This window comes from Oryctolagus cuniculus, chromosome 15, assembly GCF_051225735.1.
Source record: "Oryctolagus cuniculus isolate XC-2025 breed Fujian yellow rabbit chromosome 15, ASM5122573v1, whole genome shotgun sequence".
Classification (NCBI taxonomy): Eukaryota; Metazoa; Chordata; class Mammalia; order Lagomorpha; family Leporidae; genus Oryctolagus; species Oryctolagus cuniculus.
In genome coordinates, this window is record NC_142881.1 from 60,782,337 (window position 1) to 60,801,939 (window position 19,603).

The 19,603-nt window shown below is 51.3% G+C and overlaps 1 protein-coding gene and 1 non-coding gene across 3 annotated transcripts in view; both read left to right on the forward strand.

The window, feature by feature from the left end:
- HKDC1 (hexokinase domain containing 1) overlaps nt 1-19,603 on the forward strand; it is a 48,635-nt gene that overhangs the window by 22,542 nt on the left and 6,490 nt on the right. For both annotated transcript variants that reach the window (XM_070057778.2, XM_002718444.6), the window contains exons 8-16: nt 2,068-2,223; nt 3,601-3,834; nt 4,876-5,180; nt 7,665-7,810; nt 7,911-8,030; nt 11,530-11,625; nt 11,804-11,903; nt 13,182-13,365; nt 15,607-15,762. In XM_070057778.2, the coding sequence (XP_069913879.1) occupies nt 2,068-2,223; nt 3,601-3,834; nt 4,876-5,180; nt 7,665-7,810; nt 7,911-8,030; nt 11,530-11,625; nt 11,804-11,903; nt 13,182-13,365; nt 15,607-15,762 (1,497 nt within the window). The remainder of the gene's footprint in view (nt 1-2,067; nt 2,224-3,600; nt 3,835-4,875; nt 5,181-7,664; nt 7,811-7,910; nt 8,031-11,529; nt 11,626-11,803; nt 11,904-13,181; nt 13,366-15,606; nt 15,763-19,603) is intronic.
- On the forward strand, nt 19,104-19,237 carry LOC127484286 (small Cajal body-specific RNA 11). Its single transcript, XR_007911167.2, has one exon.

Sequence of the window (19,603 nt, forward strand, 5' to 3'; positions counted from 1 at the left end):
GAGTTAGACTTTATTCATAATTCACCAGCTGCCCCACCAATGTCTTTTATAAAACAAGAAAGAAAGACGTGTCCCAATCTGGGCTCCGGTCCAGGATCATGGGTTACATTTCACCGCTGCGCCTCTTTAGCCGCCTTCAGTCTGGAGCAACTCCCTGGGATCTCTTTGTTTTTCATGACCTCAAAGCATGCAGGCCATTTATTTTACAGAATGCCCCTCAGTTTGGATCAGTCTGCTGTTTCCTCGTGATTAGATTCAGGTTCTGCACTTTGGAGCAGCAGCGGCTTGCCAGGGACGATGGCCTTTGCAGTGCCTAGGATGGGGAGGCACGCGGCGTGTGTCTGCTCCCTTACTGCTTGAGCTAACTCTGATCACATAGGCAAGGGGATACCCAACAGGGGTCTGCAGTGCAGGTCGCCCTTACTCCTTTTGTAATGAGCAGGTCCCTGGTGTGGAGATGCCGTGAGACGGTGTCAACACTGCGTTCCTCCGGCAGCTTTCACTCACTAGGTTCAGCATCCATCGACGAGTTTCTGAACCCATCGCTGCTGTGTGTATTAGCTGTTATCCTACCGCAAGGCAGAGCTTTCCTATCTCCTCCATCCGTTTACTGTGCTGTGGCTTCTTTTTGAATGAGTTCTGATTTCTTCTTATTGGTTTCATGATCAAATGTTTTCAAAGGAAACCCTTCCAGCCGGCCTCTGTGTCCCTTTGACATGTCCCCATTGCCCTTTAAGAACATTTTATTTTCTGGCACAGGAAGAAGGGTCGTCCTCGTCTCACACATCCCCAGCCCCAGCTCTGGAATCAACCATTTTGCAGAGTTGCCCTGATGAGTGAATATTTTAGGTGCCTCCTAGCAGCCGTTTAAACACCAGAACTGCCCGTGTGCAGTTGACTGCACCTGCTCCCAGCACACACTGACTTCCCTGGTGACCCCAAGCAGTCATGTTCCAAGGAAGTGGTATCCAGTCATTGGGCTTTATCCTCCTCATCTGTTTCCATTTCACTTAAAATAAATCCCATTTCTGCAAATTCAATCTGATTTTTTTATTGTCTTCTGTTTCTTTAATGTTCTAAGACTTTGATAGTGGACTATATAAGGTTGATTGTGAAACAGATTGTGCTTGATTTTGTGTCTTATTATATTTAGAGAATGGAAATTATATTTAAAGGTGGGCATCATGGGGATTGTGATGTGCTGGGTTAAACTGCCAGTTGAGCTGCCTCTATCTAATATCAGAGTGCTGGTTTGAGTCTTGACTGCTCTGCTTCTGATCCAGCTTCCTGCTAATGCATTCCAGGAGACAGTGGATGATGTCTCAAGTTCATAAGTCCCTGACATCCGTGTGGAAGACCTAAATGGGGCTCCTGGCTCCTGATTTTGGCCTGGCCCATCCTTGGCTATTGTCAGCATTTGGGGAATCAGGCAGTAGATAGACGATCTCTCTCCCTTTCTCTCTCTCCTTCTGTCAGTCTACCTTTCAAGTAGATAAAGAAAAAAAGATATAGCAAAAGTAAATTATATGTAACAGTTTACCTGGGGTGGTGTGCAGACCCAGAGTAAAGACGTAGGCAGCTCTGAGGGATACTTCACCCACATTTTTGCAGAGTCTCTCTGGAGCTGTCCGTGCCCATCTCACAGACACAGCACATTTCTCTCTCGGACAGAAGCTTGATGTAGGGGTTGGAAGCCTCTGAGTCTGAAGTTGGATTTGATGCCATGGCTGGGTGATCTGGGGAAAGTTCTTGACGTCTATGATGTTGAGGACGCTTGTGGCACCCCCGTGACCAGGGGTAACTTGAGATAAAGATTCTTGGAATCCGGGGTTTTGTGAGGAGGAAGGAACCTTAGCTCTTCTCTGGCTCAGTCCTCTCCTTTACAGATGCGGGGGCACAGCTCCCACAGAAAAGTGGGCTCCCACGGGCAGTGGGCTGCAGCTGCGCTGGGCTGGACTGAGGCCTTCTGGCCTGTGCTGTGGACTGTGGCTCTGGCTCCTGGGCTTTGGGCAGTGATGCTGCATCACCAAGGGCGTTCCTCCCACTAATCCGTTCACCAAATCACAGGTTTGAAAAGATGATCAGCGGCCTGTACCTGGGGGAGCTCGTCAGGCTCATCTTGCTGAAGATGGCCAAGACTGGCCTCCTGTTTGGTGGCCAGAAGTCCTCTGCTCTCCACACCAAGGGCAAGATCGAAACACAGCACGTGGCTGCCATGGAGAGGTAAGCCGCTGGCTGAGGCCCTTCTGCCTTGACTCTGAGAGGGCAAGGGTGGGTGGCCATGGGCCGTGGGCTCGGGGTGGACAGCAGTGGGAACCAGGTCCTTCCCCTTCACCAACAGGATGTCAGACCTGGGCACAGCTTCATATGGGCTGGAGTTTCTGCTGGGACTCAGGTGCCACCTTCTTTCTGGCTTTGTCAGCCAGGAGTTCTGCAGGGGCCACCCTCTCTCCACGCTTGCTGCCTTCCTCCTGTCTGAAGGGGTGGCTTGTAACTTTGCTAGGGTCACAGGCCCCTTTCTGGATGCTTTATCCCCAAAATGCACATTTGTGCACAATTTTACTTATGATATCAGAGCACCCTTGGGCCCCTTTGAGCCCACGCATGGGGTCCTAGTTGAAAGCTCCCACAGTGGCAAGAGCCTTCTCCATCTGGTCCCAACATGGACAGCTTTTGCCCAGGTCCCTAGAAGAGGAAGCTGGAATGGGGAGCCGGCTGGCCTCAGTTAACTGCGGGTTCTGCTCCTGATTTTCAAAACCCTGGCATTGTCCTGAGCTCTGTAGTCAGTTTAGATTCTTAGCCCAGCAGAGTCTTTGTCTGAGCCAGACTGAGTGGGGATGGAGCTTCTGTGAAAGGCAGGATTGGCCGGCGCCGCGGCTCACTAGGCTAATCCTCTGCCTTGCGGCGCCGGCACACCGGGTTCTAGTCCCGGTCAGGGCACCGGATTCTGTCCCGGTTGCCCCTCTTCCAGGCCAGCTCTCTGCTGAGGCTCGGGAAGGCAGTGGAGGATGGCCCAAGTACTTGGGCCCTGCACCCCATGGGAGACCAGGATAAGTACCTGGCTCCTGCCATCGGATCAGTGCAGTGCGCCTGCCGCAGTGCGCTGGCCGTGGCAGCCATTGGAGGGTGAACCAACGGCAAAAGGAAGACCTTTCTCTCTGTCTCTCTCTCTCACTGTCCACTCTGCCTGTCAAAAAAAAAAAAAAAAGAAAGGCAGGATTGTCCAGAGTAGTTACACATGCAGGCTCTGTAATCTAACTGAGTTCAAACCTTGGCTCTAGCATTTACCTGCTGTATGACCTTGGTCAAAATTACTCACTCTCTGTGCCTCACATCCCTCATCTCTGCAATGGGGACTGGTGGTGCTTCCTACGGGACTGAGGTGAGGATTAGATGAGTGAGTTCACATACAACCCTTGGACAATCGTCTGGCACGTAGCAAGTGCTTAGCAAGTAGTGGCTGCTGTTATCAGTGTTGATATTGTCCTCACTGGATTGCTAGGCACCAGCTCATTTATTTTCACAATCCTTGAGAGAGGAGAGGGCTGGGGATGCCCACAGGAGGGAGCAGTATGGCCCTTTCACTCCTCTCCCTGGCAGGTATAAAGAAGGCCTGGCCAATACAAGAGAGATCCTGGTGGATCTGGGCCTGGAGCCATCCGAGGCCGACTGCATTGCCGTCCAGCATGTCTGCACCATCGTCTCCTTCCGCTCGGCCAACCTCTGTGCTGCTGCCCTGGCGGCCATCCTGACCCGCCTCCGGGAGAACAAGAGGCTGACACGGCTCCGGACCACTGTGGGCATGGACGGCACGCTCTACAAGATCCACCCCCAGTGAGTGCCGTCTGCCAGCCTACACCCCACAGATGGCCTTCCCTGCAGTGGCATCTCAGCGTTCTCTTTGGACTGTGTAGTTTGAGCAGCTGGGACCACCCGCCTTCTGTTGGTTCTGCAAAGGAGTGGGTGGATCCAGCACCCACATTCCTCTGACTGGGTTGCTTTTGGGGGCCACCATTATGGGAATGTTCTGCTAAAGCCAGTTGTCTAATGAGGAAGGCCACTCATCCATGTGTCCACATGGCCATCCACCCCTCCCTCTATTCATTCATCCACCCAGCTCTTCCTTCCTTCCTTCCTTCCATCCATCCACATGTTCATCCATCCCTCCAACCACCCATGTGTCCACTAATCTGTTCATCCACATGTCTGTTCATCCCTCCCCTATCCATCCACCCACCTTTCCATCCTTTCACATGTCCATCCATCCCCCCGTCCATCCACTTAGCTATCAGTGTATCCATCCATAGGTCCATCTACCCATCTGTGTCTCCATCCATGCATCCATCCATCCATCCTGTGCCCATCTGTCTTGTCTATCCATTACTTACTGATTACCCACTATGTGGTAAGAGTAGGAAACAAGGCACACTTAATTATAGACAAGGAAAATTGGGATGGTAGAGGTTGGCAAGTTCATGTGAAAGTTCTTGGGAGAGAAAAGGAAAATCTTTCAGAGGAAGGAGAGTAAAAGGCCCAGAGGTGGTTTTGGAAGCCAACTGGGGGTTCACCCTGAAAAGGGCTGGGAGGGAAACCCTTCCCTTTGGGACGGGGTGATGTTCAGCCAGCACCCTATGCATGGGCCTGCTCTCATGGCTGAAACACCAGTGGATAAATTAGCCATGTCCCGAGGCCTCCAGAGCACATTTTCACTGCCCGTCTTCCTAGTTACCTAACACCCCTGCCCCGCCATCCAGCATAGAAAGGGCTGTGCTCTGGCCCAGCAGGATGTATTGCCCCACCATGCCTGTGTCTGCTCCCGCTGGCTGGGCTGGGCCTTCCTGAGTGTGAAATATGCTGTCTTTGCCCTGCTTTCAGGTACCCCAAACGCCTGCACAAAGTAGTGCGGAAACTGGTCCCCAACTGTGATGTCCGCTTCCTCCTGTCAGAGAGTGGCAGCACCAAGGGGGCCGCCATGGTGACCGCGGTGGCCTCCCGCGTGCAGGCCCAGCGGAAGCAGATCGACGAGGTGCTGGCTCTGTTCCGGCTGACCCTCGAGCAGCTTGTGGGTGTGCAGGACAGGATGCGGGCTGAGCTCGAGTTTGGGCTGAAGAAGAAGACCCACCCTCTGGCCACGGTCAAGATGCTGCCCACCTACGTCTGCGGGATGCCCGATGGCACAGGTGGGCCTGCTGCAGCCCCTCTCAGAAGGGCCACCTGGAGCCCTAAACCTGGGGTGCTGTTTGCCTTTTAGGGCTTTGGATTCATGTCTGTAATGAGGGAGGAGGAGCAGGGTGGAAGGTTAGCTCTCCTCCTGAGCCTGTTTGCCTTGGTTAGCCCTCTGTGTTTGCAGTGAGAGAGTATCTAAGTTAGGTTGTGTGTGTGTGTGTGTGTGTGTGTATGTATGCGTGCATGCGTGTGTGTGTGTGTGTGTTAGGGTCTGTATGTGAGAACACAAGCACACCTCATCCTGTGAGCAAACAGAATACGCAGACTCTGGCCCAGGAGCTTCCATCTGGGTGCTGGCTTTGTCTTCCTGCCCGATTCCCTGGCTCTTTCCCCGCCCCTCTTGTCACTTTCTGGCCCAGACTTTTCCAACCCTTCATCTCTCATCTGCTCATCTGTGCTCAGCAGAGAGAATCCACTCAGTAATGGAATCCATTCTCTCTCTCTCTTGTTTAAGATTGATTGATTTATTCAAAATGCAGTTACAGAGAGAGAGAGAGAGATCTTCCATCCACTGGTTCACTCCCCAGATGACTGCATTGTGGCCAAGGTTAGGGCACAATGAAGCCAAGAGCCTGAAATTCCATCTGGGTCTCCCACATGGGTGCAGGGACCCAAGGACTTGGATCATCTTCTGCTGCTTTCCTAGGTCATTAGCAGGGAGCTGGATGGGAAGCGGAGCAGCCGGGACTTGAACCGGCAGCCACCATGCCTGTGTTGCCTGAGAGATGCCATGTCTCAGGCAGTGGCTTTACCTGCTTAACCCCTGGAATCTATTCTTTAGACCTCATGAGCCTCTTCTGGAACTAATGACTTTTGTAAAAAGCTTTTACATCTTCCAGTTTGCTTTTGTACCTTGGATTTAATTTCATCCTCACCCCCTTGGTATTCATCTAAAGAGGGAATGGTTCCCATTTGCTGGGCACCAAGACTGAGACCCCAAGGGTTTGGCATGCACAGCTCTACTTTGGTTCTGTCAACAACAAAGACCTCTTCCAGAGGAAGGCTCTTTTGTTTTCCCACGGGAAGAAGAAACAACCATAAAAGACTACTGCTAAGTTCTTCACTCCTTCATCTCTGTTGTCCTGCTGCCTCCGTCCCTCACAGTTTCACTGAGCGCCACTCCACATCAGGCTCCTTTCTGGGTACAAGAGAGTAGTGGCGCCCAGAACCTGCCCTTTGGGAACTCCTTGTGTGTTGCACTGGCAGTCCCTGGAGAAATCTGTGCCACGTGATGTCAGCACCTGCTGTGAGAGAGGGTAGAGTGGGATAAAAGGGCAGAGAGACAGCTCAGGGGACAGCTCTGGCACATTCAAGAAACAGCAGAAAGACCAGCATGGCTAGAACCACGTGGGTGGGGCTAAGAGCAAGGTGCAGACCTTTGTAGACAGACTGGTGCTACACGATGGCAGACGAGGGAGAGGCTTGAACTTGGGGTGGGTGGGTGTGTGTGGGTGCATACAGCACCAGAACTGACATGGCTTCTCATTAGTCAGGCAGAGATGTGGGGGTCTGGGGGCGGGCAGGGAACGGGTAGAGCCGCTCCATAGTTGGATGAACAAGCAGCTCTTCTAGGCCACAGAGAGATAGAAGCACCCCCAGAGTCCCTTGCAGTCAGGGTGGCCTGGCCTGGATTCATCCTTGGGGGCCCACTGAGTACAAGTCTCATGCATATCCTTTACTAGGTACCAGACCCCTCGAAGGCTGTCCATCAGTGCAGTTTAGAGCCAGAGAGCCTTTCGAGGCCCCGCCTCCTCACTAGGCAGCTCTGGGGAGACAGGACCTGGCCCTTGGCTCCTCTTGCTCAAGAAAAAATGTGATGTCTTGGGGCCAGCATTGTGGCGTAGCAGGTAAAGCTGCCGCCTGTGATGCTGGCATCCCATATGGGCACTGGTTCAAGTCCCGGCTGCTCCACTTCCCATCCAGCTCCCTGCAAATGCATGTGGGAAAGCAGCAGAAGATGGCCCAAGTTCTTGGGGCCCTGCACCCATGTGGGAGACCTGGAGGAAGCTCCAGCTGTTTCCACCATTTGGGGAGTGAACCAGCAGATGGAAGGTCTCTCTCTTCCTCTCTCCCTCTCCCCCTCCCTCCCTCTCTGATTCCTTCTCTCTCTGTAAACTCTGCCTTTCAAATAAATAAATCTTTTAAAATAGCAGCAACATCTCAGAAACCCAGATCCCTTGACTCCAGTCCAGGCTCTTTTCCCAGCACCCTACTGGTGATCCTGTAGGTTGTGCCTGGGGTTTTGTGCCTAGAGAAGCAGTCTGGCCTCAGACAGACCCAAGGGCCTGCCGGGGCCTGATGCCGGGCATGGTGACCCCACGCCCCTCTGATCCATGAGCCCCAGCAGGGCAGGCTCTGGGTCTACTTGGTTTCGGCACCTCTCCATCCTTCTGGTGCCCTGGGACAATCCCTGCTCAGTCCTTGCTTTCTGCACACAGAGAAAGGGAAATTCCTCGCCCTGGACCTGGGGGGCACCAACTTCCGAGTCCTCCTGGTGAAGATCAGAAGCGGGCGGAGGTCGGTGCGGATGTACAACAAGATCTTCGCCATCCCACTGGAGATCATGCAGGGCACTGGCGAGGAGGTGGGTGCCAGGGGGTGGGGGTGGGGGCTGTGTGCTCGGTGCCAGCCTGCCAGCCCCTCCCCTGGGCTTGCCCAGTGTGAACGCCACTGTCTCCCCGCAGCTGTTTGACCACATCGTGCAGTGCATCGCCGACTTCCTGGAGTACATGGGCCTCAAGGGAGCCCGGCTACCTCTGGGCTTCACGTTCTCGTTTCCCTGCAGGCAGGCGAGCATCGACAAGGTAAGCAGCCCCGCTGGCCAGGACAGCAGGAGCTTCGTAGCCGCTGCGCATTTGACACAGGGGTCTCACCGTCAGGACTGCTGGGGACACAGCATAGAGAATTTTAACCACTTAGATGGTGTATTTATTATGCTTCATTATCTTGGGGGTTGAAGTTCACAGCAGGATTTAACAACACAGGTGTCCCTGGACCTCTGCGAGCTATCGGGTCTAGGGTTTCCCCAGAGACTGAAATCCAAGGGACTTCTATAAAAATGTGGCATTTGTGCACAACCTACACCTCCTCCTGTACACTTGCAATCATCTCTGCGTTGTGTATTACACCTAACACAAGGTGAATGCTATGTTCTACTGTATTGCTGTTTTTTTTCTTTAAAGATTGATCTATTTGTTTGAAAGGTAGAGTTACATGGTGGGGTGAGGGGAGCACTTTCATCTGCTGGTTCACTTCCCTAGATGGCTGCAGCAGCCAGAGCTGGCTCAGACTGAGGCCATATTCCCTAAGGAGAATAGCACCAAAGGCTTATTAGTATTTCATCTAATCCACTCACTGTCCCCATAGATACTCTTTCTCCTTTACTGTGTTCTAAATTGGGGTAAAATACAAGAGATCTTCAAAAAGTTCACAGAAAGTGTACATTATGAAAGAATTATGCTTGGATCTCAACATTTTTTTTGCACCAAAATAAGCTTATTTTTTCCATCCACACTTCCTGAACTGTTTGAAGTACCCTCATGTGCGCAACATGAAACTGACCTCTGTAGGCATTTTTAAGTGTACACATCAGTGGCACTGAGGACACTCACACTGTTGTGCCACCATCACCAGCATTACCACCGTTCCTCTCAGCTCTTCACCTTCCCTACCTGGAGCTCCTACCTCCTCACTCCCAGCCCCCAGTCCTTGGAAGCCCCATGCTGCCGTCTGTCACTGTGAGTGTGACTGCCCCATGTGCCTCATGTCGGTGGACTTGATTTTATTTAGCAAACACATCGGTAGTGCTGATCTATGGCAGAACTGCTCTGAGTGCTCCATGGGTGTGACCTAACCTGACCAGGAGGCAGCAGGAAGCAGTAGGTAAGAGCATGGGCTTTCGGGCCAGATGACCTGGGTTCACACCCTGCCTGCTCCACTCACTGGCTGTGTGACCTTGGGCAAGTTAGCTAACCTCTCTGTACGTGTCTTTCCTTATTTCAAAAATTGGGATAAAGGCCAGTGCCGCGGCTCACTAGGCTAATCCTCCGCCTTGTGGCGCCGGCACACCAGGTTCTAGTCCCGGTCGGGGCGCCGGTTCTGTCCCGGTTGCCCCTCTTCCAGGCCAGCTCTCTGCTGTGGCCCGGGAGTGCAGTGGAGGATGGCCCAGGTGCTTGGGCCCTGCACCCCATGGGAGACCAGGAGAAGCACCTGGCTCCTGCCATCGGATCAGCGCGGTGCACCGGCCACAGTGCATCAGCCGCGGCGGCCATTGGAGGGTGACCCAACGGCAAAGGAAGACCTTTCTCTCTGTCTCTCTCTCTCACTGTCCACTCTGCCTGTCAAAAAAAAAAAAAAAAAAAAAAAAAGGGATAAAAATAGTACTATTTCACAGGTTTCTTGTGGATTTTAAAATTTCTGTGTACAATTGGGAGTGTTTTGCAGATCCATATGAACTGACCTAGAAGGGTCCAGGAAGTGCATTATTGAATGAGGAAAACAAATTGCAGTGTGAATTCATTTATTTAAAAATACGTGGAGAAAGAGAGGCAGAGGTCAAGAAGGGTTCAAGGCAGACTGCTAGTAGAGGTTGTCTTTCAGATTGGGCAGGGTAGGGGGAGCTAGGGGGACTTTATCCTTACCAGTCATGTTGTAATTTTTCATTAGAGTCACATGTTCCTGAATTACTGCTGCCGTTAAAAATTAATCTGCTGCTGGGGAGGGGATTTGCCATTTGCAGCTGTCCACGGTTCTGAATGGCCGATAGGCACCAAGACATAGCAGTGCCTCTGACCAGGCCACCAGGCCTCTGGGCCTCTGCCTGCAGCAATGTTGACAGGCCCCTGAAAACACAGCAAGGAGGGCAGAGCAGTGGACACCTTGGAGCAAAGCCACTGATGGCTGGGGGAAGGAGTGGAGCTTTAGAATATGTATATTATGTGGGAGGTGTTTCGTGTAGTGGTTAAGACACCACCTAGGAACACCTGGATCCCATATCACAGTGCCTGAGTTTGAGTTTCAGCTCTACTTCTGATTCCAGTTTCCTGCTAATATCTGTCCTAGGAGACTGTTCAAGTGCTTGGGCCCCTGCCACCCATGTGGGAGACCTGGATTGAGTTCTAGAGTCCTGGCTTTGGCCTAACCCAGCCCTGGGTGATGCAGATGCTTGGGGAGTGAACCAGCGGATGGGAGAGCTTGCTGTGTGTCTCTATGTCTTTGCCTTTCAAATAAAATACACACATGCGTACATAATTTAAAAGATTATTTGTATGAGGGGGTTTTTGAATTAGGGGTATGTCTCTGATGTTCTGCATGCATTAACCAGGAAAGGAGCAAGGGGGCCCATTTCCCAAGGCTTGAAGAGAGCAAGAGGGGCGGGGCTTGCTGGCTAAGGGTCTCTGGGTAAGGTGGCATCCAGCCACAGGGTTGAGGGTGCTGCCATCAGGTTTGCTGGGGGCCTCTCCTATCCCAAGCACTCCCCCAGTCTACCCTCCCTCCTTCAATTTTCCAGGCTACGGAGCTGGGGCTGGACTAACTATGCTGCCCCAAGTTAACCATGTGACTTTGAGCATTTCTCATTATTATAAAAAATTATGCCTGATAATTTTAGAAAATACAGACAAATAGAAGAGACATAAAAGTACCCATAATCTTGCACTCAGAACCACTGCCAACCCCTCAGTGTAGATTCTGTTCCAAGGTCAAGTATGTGTGCGTAATTTTTAAAAGTAAAAGCAGAACAGTGAACTATCTGTATGTTTCATGTGCTTTCACTTCCCAGCACCCGGTGAGCATCCTTCCTTTCCCTTCCATTCTAGCATCCAACACTCACTCACAATATGATTTGTTTTTCTGGCTGTGTAACGTTTCCCTTGTCCACGTACAAGACGGTAGACGTCTGTATTGGCATCACAGGTTGCCTCTAGTTTTTCACTTTGTAAGAAGTGTGTTTTGGTGAACGTGTTGTAGAATTGCCCTTGATCCCACCTCAGTCTGTCCTTGGTTGAGTTAGAAGTGGGATTGTTGGGATCCCAGGCCTTTATTCTGTGTAGTCTTGCCCAGGAAGTGTCATCTGACTCTTGAAGAACATGAATTTCCCCAGCAACTGCACTCAGCCATCAGCCTCTTTTGAGCGTTGTGCTCTGTGTCACCTCTGTGCTGGTGTCAGGGCTGCAGAGCAGGTGTGCAGCCAAAAGCTCACGCACTTGGTCGGCGGTCAGCTCTAGTGCCTGCATCATTAGATGTTCAGGTTGTGCAAGGTCTTAGCAACCACTGACAAAGTGCATTTCCCCTCCTTTCTTTCAGGGAACACTCATAGGATGGACCAAAGGCTTTAAGGCCACCGACTGTGAAGGGGAGGACGTGGTGGACATGCTCAGGGAAGCTATCAAGAGGAGAAATGTAGGATATGGCATTGAGGCTCATGTCTGACCTTGCCCCCTACCCCCAGGCCCCTCCGCTCTGCCATCCTCTGCCCGGTCCCCGTGGCTCTGGCCTCTGCTCTCCTCGGGCTGCTATGCCCCTTCTCAGCCTGTTTGACTTGCACATGCTGCTCACAGTGGAGCTGCTTCCTTTGCAGGAGTTTGACCTGGACATAGTTGCGGTTGTCAATGACACAGTGGGAACCATGATGACCTGTGGCTATGAAGATCCCAACTGTGAGATTGGCCTGATTGCAGGTGAGTGACCAGACACAGACCACTGGCTTCCTCCCATCTGATCCTGTCAGGATTTCCATTTAATGCGACGAGGGGCAGGGTGTGTGTGTGTGTGGGTGTGTGTGTGTGATTTTTCCATTATGCAGAGGTTCTGTCCTAGGCAAAGATGAAGTTAACACTGGGATTGCAAGTCACCTAATTCCTAAATCTTATTATCTTTTTCCGTGAAGGGTTCAAAGCCAAGGACACCTTTTCCACTGAAGGAGATAGTATAGAAAGGAAGGATTTGCAAGTGAGGGACTTGGAAGGAGACTAGACTGCAGTCAGATGGTGTTGGCCTGAGCCTGAAGGAGCTGGGTGTTGGCTCCAGCTCCAGCGTATGCCTCCTCTCTTCTGTGACTTCTAGGGCTCTCGGGGCTCAGGGTAGGGGAAAGAGTGGAGAGGAAGCAGTGATCTGAAGTGACCTGTGGGAGAAGCCCAGTAGTAACTAAGGCCCACGTGGGTTCCAGGGAGATGACTGTCTCTTAGAGGTTGGGGAAGAGGTGTAATTAGAACAAGTGAGGTGGGGACAAAGGGCGTCTTGGGGAAAAGGCAAAGGTGAAGTCGTGATGGAGTCTGAGAGAGCTGTTCCAGTCGGCTGCCTGGGCTTCCTGAATGTGAGCAGCAGGTGGAACAGGGTGAGGGGGTATCCCGAGCTGTCTGCAGTCCAGACAGTTACCCACCTGTGAGCGCGGGCAGGTTGCTTGCTCTGTCTGGAGTTTTCTCATCTGTGGAAGGGGTTCAGCTGGATCTAGTGGGCAAATAGGGAGCCTGTGGGGTCAAATACGATGGCTCCCCAGACCGCTGGGTTGACATAGTTCTGACACCAGGTCATAAGCTCACGGCTGCCGTGTGTTGTCTTGTCCCAGACTAGGCGATGGTCCCTTCCAGCTCGGATGGCTACTCTGTGACCGCTTGGAAGCTTTGTGTGCCTGTGGCTTGACAACAATGATGATGGAGGAGGAGGTGAAGGGGAGAGAGGAGGAGGCAGGGACCATGTACTGAATATTTGCCACAGGGAGGAAATTTAGAAATATCACTCCGTTTTTTTTTTCTTTATAACAAACCTGTAAGGCAGGTGTTATTTCCTTTCTACAGGCGAGAAGGTGAGCCTCTGAAAGCTGAGGTTCTTGCTGGAGGTCAGCCAGCTCCGCGTGCCAGGCTGGACTCACACCAGCTGTACCCAACTCTGTGCTCCGCTGCCCCAGTAGGACCTCGCGGTGTCTCTGATGGCTGAAGCCCCTTCCTGCTTCCTCCTAGGAACAGGCAGCAACATGTGCTACATGGAGGAGATGCGGAACATCGAGCTGGTGGAAGGGGACGAAGGGAAGATGTGCATCAACACAGAGTGGGGAGGCTTTGGAGACAACGGCTGCCTGGATGACATCCGGACCCAGTACGACAAGGAGGTGGATGAGGGCTCCTTGAATCCCGGCAAACAGAGGTGAGGAAGGCGGATGTGCAGAGAGCAGCTCTGCCAGCTCTAAGGGGAGAGGGGTGCTTTTCCGTGCCACGCACACCATGGCTTTGGGTTGGTTAAAACTCTGTCACATGTCAGTCAGGTCTCTTACTGGGACAAAAGCAAAAGGTTGTGACAAGTTTCCAGCAGGCAGAAGGAAAGGGGCCTTCTTTCTAATTACCTTAAGGCATTGTAGGGCTAGCGGTGGCTCTGCAGGTGGGACAGGGGCTGTCAGAGTGTCCATTTGCTTGAGGCCGGCGTCACAGAGCAGGGGCGTGGTGATTTAGTGAGCCCTCTCAGCGTGGGCTTCTGCTAGGTCCAGTTTAGTGGTCAGTGTCCTCAGCCTTTTGAGAGCTGGCTGCCAGGTTGTTGACCTCTGTTCTGGGGGCTGGAAGTACATCCCAGTGATGGGCAGGAGTCCTGGTTGCCAGTCATGTTGTCCTGTGTTACTCTGGGGCACAATCACTTGTGAGATGTACCCCAATTACTGATCATCCTGAAAACACTGAGAGTAACAGTAAAAACGTATTTTCTTTTTTTTTTTTTTTTTTTTTTTGACAGGCAGAGTGGACAGTGAGAGAGACAGAGAGAAAGGTCTTCCTTTTGCCGTTGGTTCACCCTCCAATGGCCGCCACGGCTGGCGCGCTGCAGCTGGCGCACCGCGCTGATCCGATGGCAGGAGCCAGGTACTTATCCTGGTCTCCCATGGGGTGCAGGGCCCAAGCACTTGGGCCATCCTCCACTGCACTCCCTGGCCACAGCAGAGAGCTGGCCTGGAAGAGGGGCAACCGGGACAGAATCCGGCGCCCCGACCGGGACTAGAACCCAGTGTGCCGGCGCCGCAAGGTGGAGGATTAGCCTAGTGAGCCGTGGCGCCGGCCAAAACGTATTTTCACTTGCATGCCGCTCTCCCTTCCTAATTAGGAGAGCTCAGGTAGGCAGAGCAGAGCCAGTGCACTGGGCCTCGGCCCTTCCCCCAGCACAAGGGCTGGCACTTTCTGAAAAGGACAAGACGGAAAACGTTTTACATTTTGCAGGCCAGATGGACTTTGTCACAATGAAGGTCTTCATATGTGAGGTAAAGGGGACTAGAGACTCACTGTGATGAGTGACATCTAAGAGGGGAGGTTGAGCAGATAGGTAAGGGGATGCCTGGGCCGTGGGCACCCTCAGAGCTGGTGGACTGAGAGTGTTGTCTAGGGAAAGCCTTGGCAGGGCTAAGCTGGGCCTTGGTGGTTCCTCACCTTCCTGTGACACTAGTCCTTGTGGCTGGAAGGCAGGTGAGGCATGTTCAGCTAAACCTGGAATTGCTCCAAAAAGCAGGGAGCATCTCTGTAAAGCACACCTTAGGCCATCTGAGCATTGGGTTCTCCTTCAGGGGCCGCTTCCTTCTGCCTCAGCCTTCTGTTTGCATCCACTGGGTCGTCAGAGTGTGAAGGGGAGAACATTGGGACCTGCCTCGCAGTCACCATTCTCTGTGTTCTGATGCTGGCTTCCCAGGCTGATGCGGTCCTGCGCAGTGACAGGAACCCAGCTGCGGCACAGACACCTTCTGTTTCCATTTGCCTCTGCAGGCAGTGGCCATCCGGCTCTGCAGCACCGTCACGAGTAACAGTGCAACCACGGCCGGTGCCTTCTCCGTGCCTTGTCAGTTCCAAAACCCTTTTGCTGCCTGTTGTTTGCCCTCCTGGAGCTCGGAGCCTGGCAGAAGGGGGAAGGGACCTCGCATTATTTGGAGTACCCCTGGTGCACACAGATGGTTTAAATGTCTTACAGAGCAGCGTTTGTAGTGGCACAGATTTCTTCAAGTGCAAAGCCGAGGAGAATCTCCAGCAGAACAGATTTGTAATGCAAAGCCAAGGAGAACAGGCCTTGGGGCCAGGAGAGGGATTAGCTTCTGCCTAGTGCCTGCTCTGCACCTCATGCTTGCCTCCTGCTGGTTTTGTGGAGTGCTTGTCTGCTCTGCACTTGGCAGATGATGGCTCATGGTGCATGCTCACACTGGGCAGCTAGTCCATGGCAGAGCCAGGGCCTGGCTCCTGGTGAAGTGGTCCCAGGGCCACTTTGTCCCATGAGGCTGCCCTCTGCATTGTGCTGCCTGGGCAGCCAGGCAGCTGTGGATGCCCAGGGCACACCTTCTCCACCAGGACCCGAAGCCCTTCCAGAAACCACTTGCCCACACTAGGTTTCCTGCCCTCACCAGCTGGATGCCCCTCCCCCAAACAGGTATGAGAAGATGACCAGTGGGATGTACCTGGGCGAGATTGTGCGGCAGATCCTGATCGGCCTCACCAAGCAGGGCCTCCTCTTCCGAGGGCAGATTTCAGAGCGGCTCCGGACCAGGGGCATCTTCGAGACCAAGTTCCTGTCCCAGATTGAAAGGTGACGTGTGACAGGTTTACCTGCATGCTGTGAGACACCCTGTTGGGATGTGCCGTCATCACACTGGGGTTGAGTGGATTTGAGATCTGGAGGAAGGGTTGACTCCTGGGGCTGTCTCAGTCCCTGGCTGTAGCCATCTGCTCAGAGTGTTCAGCAGAAATGATAGAGTCCTCCCCAGGGGGTCCTACATGGTTACACAGGAGTTAGGTGAAGGCTAAAACGTGTTCTTTTCTTCCTGAAAAGATGACCGGTGTCCATTAGATGTAAACAGAGTCTGAAACATTCCAACCTGATGCTCACTGACGAATGCAGCTGTTTTGGGTTTTGCCCTATTATAGTCCTTTTTTTTTTTTTTTTTTTTTTTTTTTTTGACAGGCAGAGTGGACAGCGAGAGAGAGAGACAGAGAGAAAGGTCTTCCTTTGCCGTTGGTTCACCCTCCAATGGCTGCCGCGGCCAGCACGCTGCAGCCGGCGCACCGCGCTGATCCGATGGCAGGAGCCAGGAGCCAGATGCTTTTCCTGGTCTCCCATGGGGTGCAGGGCCCAAGCACGTGGGCCATCCTCCACTGCACTCCCTGGCCACAGCAGAGAGCTGGCCTGGAAGAGGGGCAACCGGGACAGAATCCGGTGCCCCGACCGGGACTAGAACCCGGTGTGCCGGCGCCGCAAGGCGGAGGATTAGCCTAGTGAGCCGCGGCGCCGGCCCCTATTATAGTCCTTTTAAAGTGCTTAAATGCATGCAAACTTCTTCTTCTTCTTCTTTTTTTTTTTTTTGCAAACACGGAATATCATTGTGTGTATTATTTGTTCAGTGTTTTTTTGTGAAAGCTTTCATTCACAATTTTAATTATTTTAAATTTTTAAAAGATTCATTTATTTATTTGTTTGAACGAGTTACAGAGAAGCAAAGAGAGGTCTTCCATCTACTGATTCACTCCCCAAATGGCTGCAACAGCCTGAGCTGAGCCAATCTGCAGCCAGAAGCCAAGAGCTTCTTCCCAGTCTCCTACGTGGGTGCGGGTGCCCAAGGACTTAGGACATCTTCTACTGTTTTCCCAGGCCATAGCAGAGAGCTGGCTCAGAAGTGGAGCAGCCAGGACTTGAACTGGCACCCATGGGATGCCAGCACTGTAGGCAGTGGCTTTACCTGCTACGGCACAGCACTGGCCCCTGTTTTAATTTTTATCATGAAAAGTTTTAAACACACAGCAAATGGAAGGAATAGTAAAATGAACTTAATGCTTCCACCATCTACTTCACCAATAATCATCTTGTAACCAGACTGAGTCATCTACAAGCGAGCTTCAGAACGTTTGTGGAAAATGGGGCTAAAAGATGAGTTGATTTTTGTACAAAAAAAGTTTTGGAATCTGTGCATCATGTTTTGCTAATACACACCGATCATTAACTTTTTAAATACCCCTCTATGTACTCAGAGGTCCTCACTCCCAGATGGGGTTAATTTGAAACAAATCTCACATTTTATGTCAGTTGAACTATAAATATTTCAAATATATTTCTAAAATATAAGGGTTATTTTAAAAAGATTTATTTATTTTAAAGGCACAGTGACAGAGAGAGGAAGACAGAGATCTTCATTTCACTCCCCAAATGCCTGCAACAGCTGGGACTGGGCTAGGCTGAAGCTGGGGGCCTGGAACGCCATCCTGGACTCACATATGGGTGGCCAGGGCCCAATTAGTTGGACCATCAGCTGCTGCCTTTTCTGGCACATTAGCAGGAAGCTGGATAAGAAGCAGAGTACACAGGACTCACATGGTAGCTCTGATAGAGGATGTGGTTGCCCCAAGCAGTAGCTTAACCCACTGTGCCACCACGCCTGCTCCAATATAAGAGTTCTTTTAAGAAGACAAAACAACAAAATATAGTACCATATCACACCCGAATTAGGGAATGATAAGCTTTAATCCCATAATATGTCCTATTAGTGTGCCTATATCTAGAATTATGTAAAAATGATGGTTTTTACAGTTCATCTTTTTGGATCGATATCTAAAGTCCACATGTTGCATTTGGTTGATGTGTTTCTTAAATCTCTTCTAATCTACAGATTTCTATTCCTTCTCTTGTTTTCCCCTGCAGTGTATTTGTTTAAAAAAAAAAGGAAAAAAAATGATCGTTTTATGCCATGAGTTTCCTATATTCTGGATTTGGCTGGTTGCAGCATGTAACCTTTTCCTCTGTCTCTTGTATTTCCTGAGAACTCATAACTAGACACAGTTGTGTGGTTACATTTGGTGTTGAATTTTGGATAAGAATATTTCATAGACGGCCTTATCTGTCTCTCTCCTATGTTTTCAGTCATTGATGCTTATTGCCTAGATCTGTTATGTCACTAGAGTTTGTAAAATGGTGATAACTTTTACCTTTATGTATTTTTACCTTTATTTATTTAGAAAGTGCTGATTCACGCCCCAAATGTCTGCATCAGCTAGGCTGGGCGGGGACCAAGGCTGTAAGCCAGGAATACAGTCATGTCTCCCACGTGGGTATCAGGAACTTAGTTACTTGAGCCGTCACTGCTGCCTTCCAGGATTCACATCAGCAGGAAGCTGGAGTCACGAGCCAGAGCTGGCGATCGAAACCAGGTGCTTCGGTATGGGATGTGGGCATCGTAACCACTAGCTTCATTGCCTACTCCCAAATGTTGATAATTTGAGGGGCTCATTCCTGGATTTACTAGCTGTAATACTTCTAAAAAGGAGGACTTCCCCTTCTTCACTTAGATGTGCTTGTTGTTCTGAATGGCTGCATTAGAGTTACATTATGCTTTTATAATTTACTAACCTTTCCCTTTGGTCTAGGGTATCTGGCTTATAATTTATAATTTTCTGCTTTTCTGAGATACAATCTATTTCTTGTACACATAGTCAGTTGTATTTTGTGAGTTGTTTTCTTACTGCAGAAATGTTGGTTAAAGAAAGTGTTTCCCTATGGTGTGGCTTAGCCTGCGGCAGCACAGTGCCAGCCCCAGGAAATACTGCCTTTAAACAGATAGGTCCAGCTTCCACCATGGGCAGTTGTGAGCAAGTACGTTCGTTTCCCTGCTTTTTCCTTTGTACAAGTACTGGATATTAGCAGAGGCTTTGTGCTTGACCTTTCTCTCGATTGTACTCAGTGAATCTGAGTAAATATGTTCAAATACTGCGAATGAAAAAGCCCATTGCAGAGGGGAGAAGAGGAAACCGCTTTATAAATGCAAGCAGTGTGCGGGGCAGAGGGGAATCAGGCGGCTGCTGCAGAGGCGCCCTCGCTGCCTGAGCAGGTGCTGCGGGATCAGTGGCCCCCGCTGATGAGTGCTGATGAGAGTCTCAGGGTAGAAGTCACCCATGCTTCTCCTTGTCTCTGCTCAGTTCTCACAGGGGGAGTCCGGCAAGACACACAGCACGCTCCCTCTCAGATTAGGAGGCCATCCTAAGAACAGGGCTAGTTTTTAAAGGCACAAGAAAACAATTAAAAAAAAAAGTCGCCTCTGATGACCAGAGGGATCTTCTCTGGCTGTGGGAGACAGTTTCTCCCCCTGTGCAGCAGAGAAGCAGAGCGGCTTAGCTTTGCCTTGCTTTTTTTGGAGGCAGAGGGAGGGGGTCGCTGAGTACAGAGGATGTTGTTCCTGGCGGAGTACAAGGTGGCAGCAGCCGCACGCTGCACAGTCATTCGCTTCTGTTGCCCAAGAAGCGTCTGCTTTGCATGGTTTGATCTCTGCATTTCTTTCATGGAATACAAAGAAAATCATATCCAGTTAGTGTCCGTGGGAAAGTGGTGCTGTTGCTGGCTGTGGCCCATGTCAGAGTGTGCTATGCACAGGGATTCCCCGGGGAAG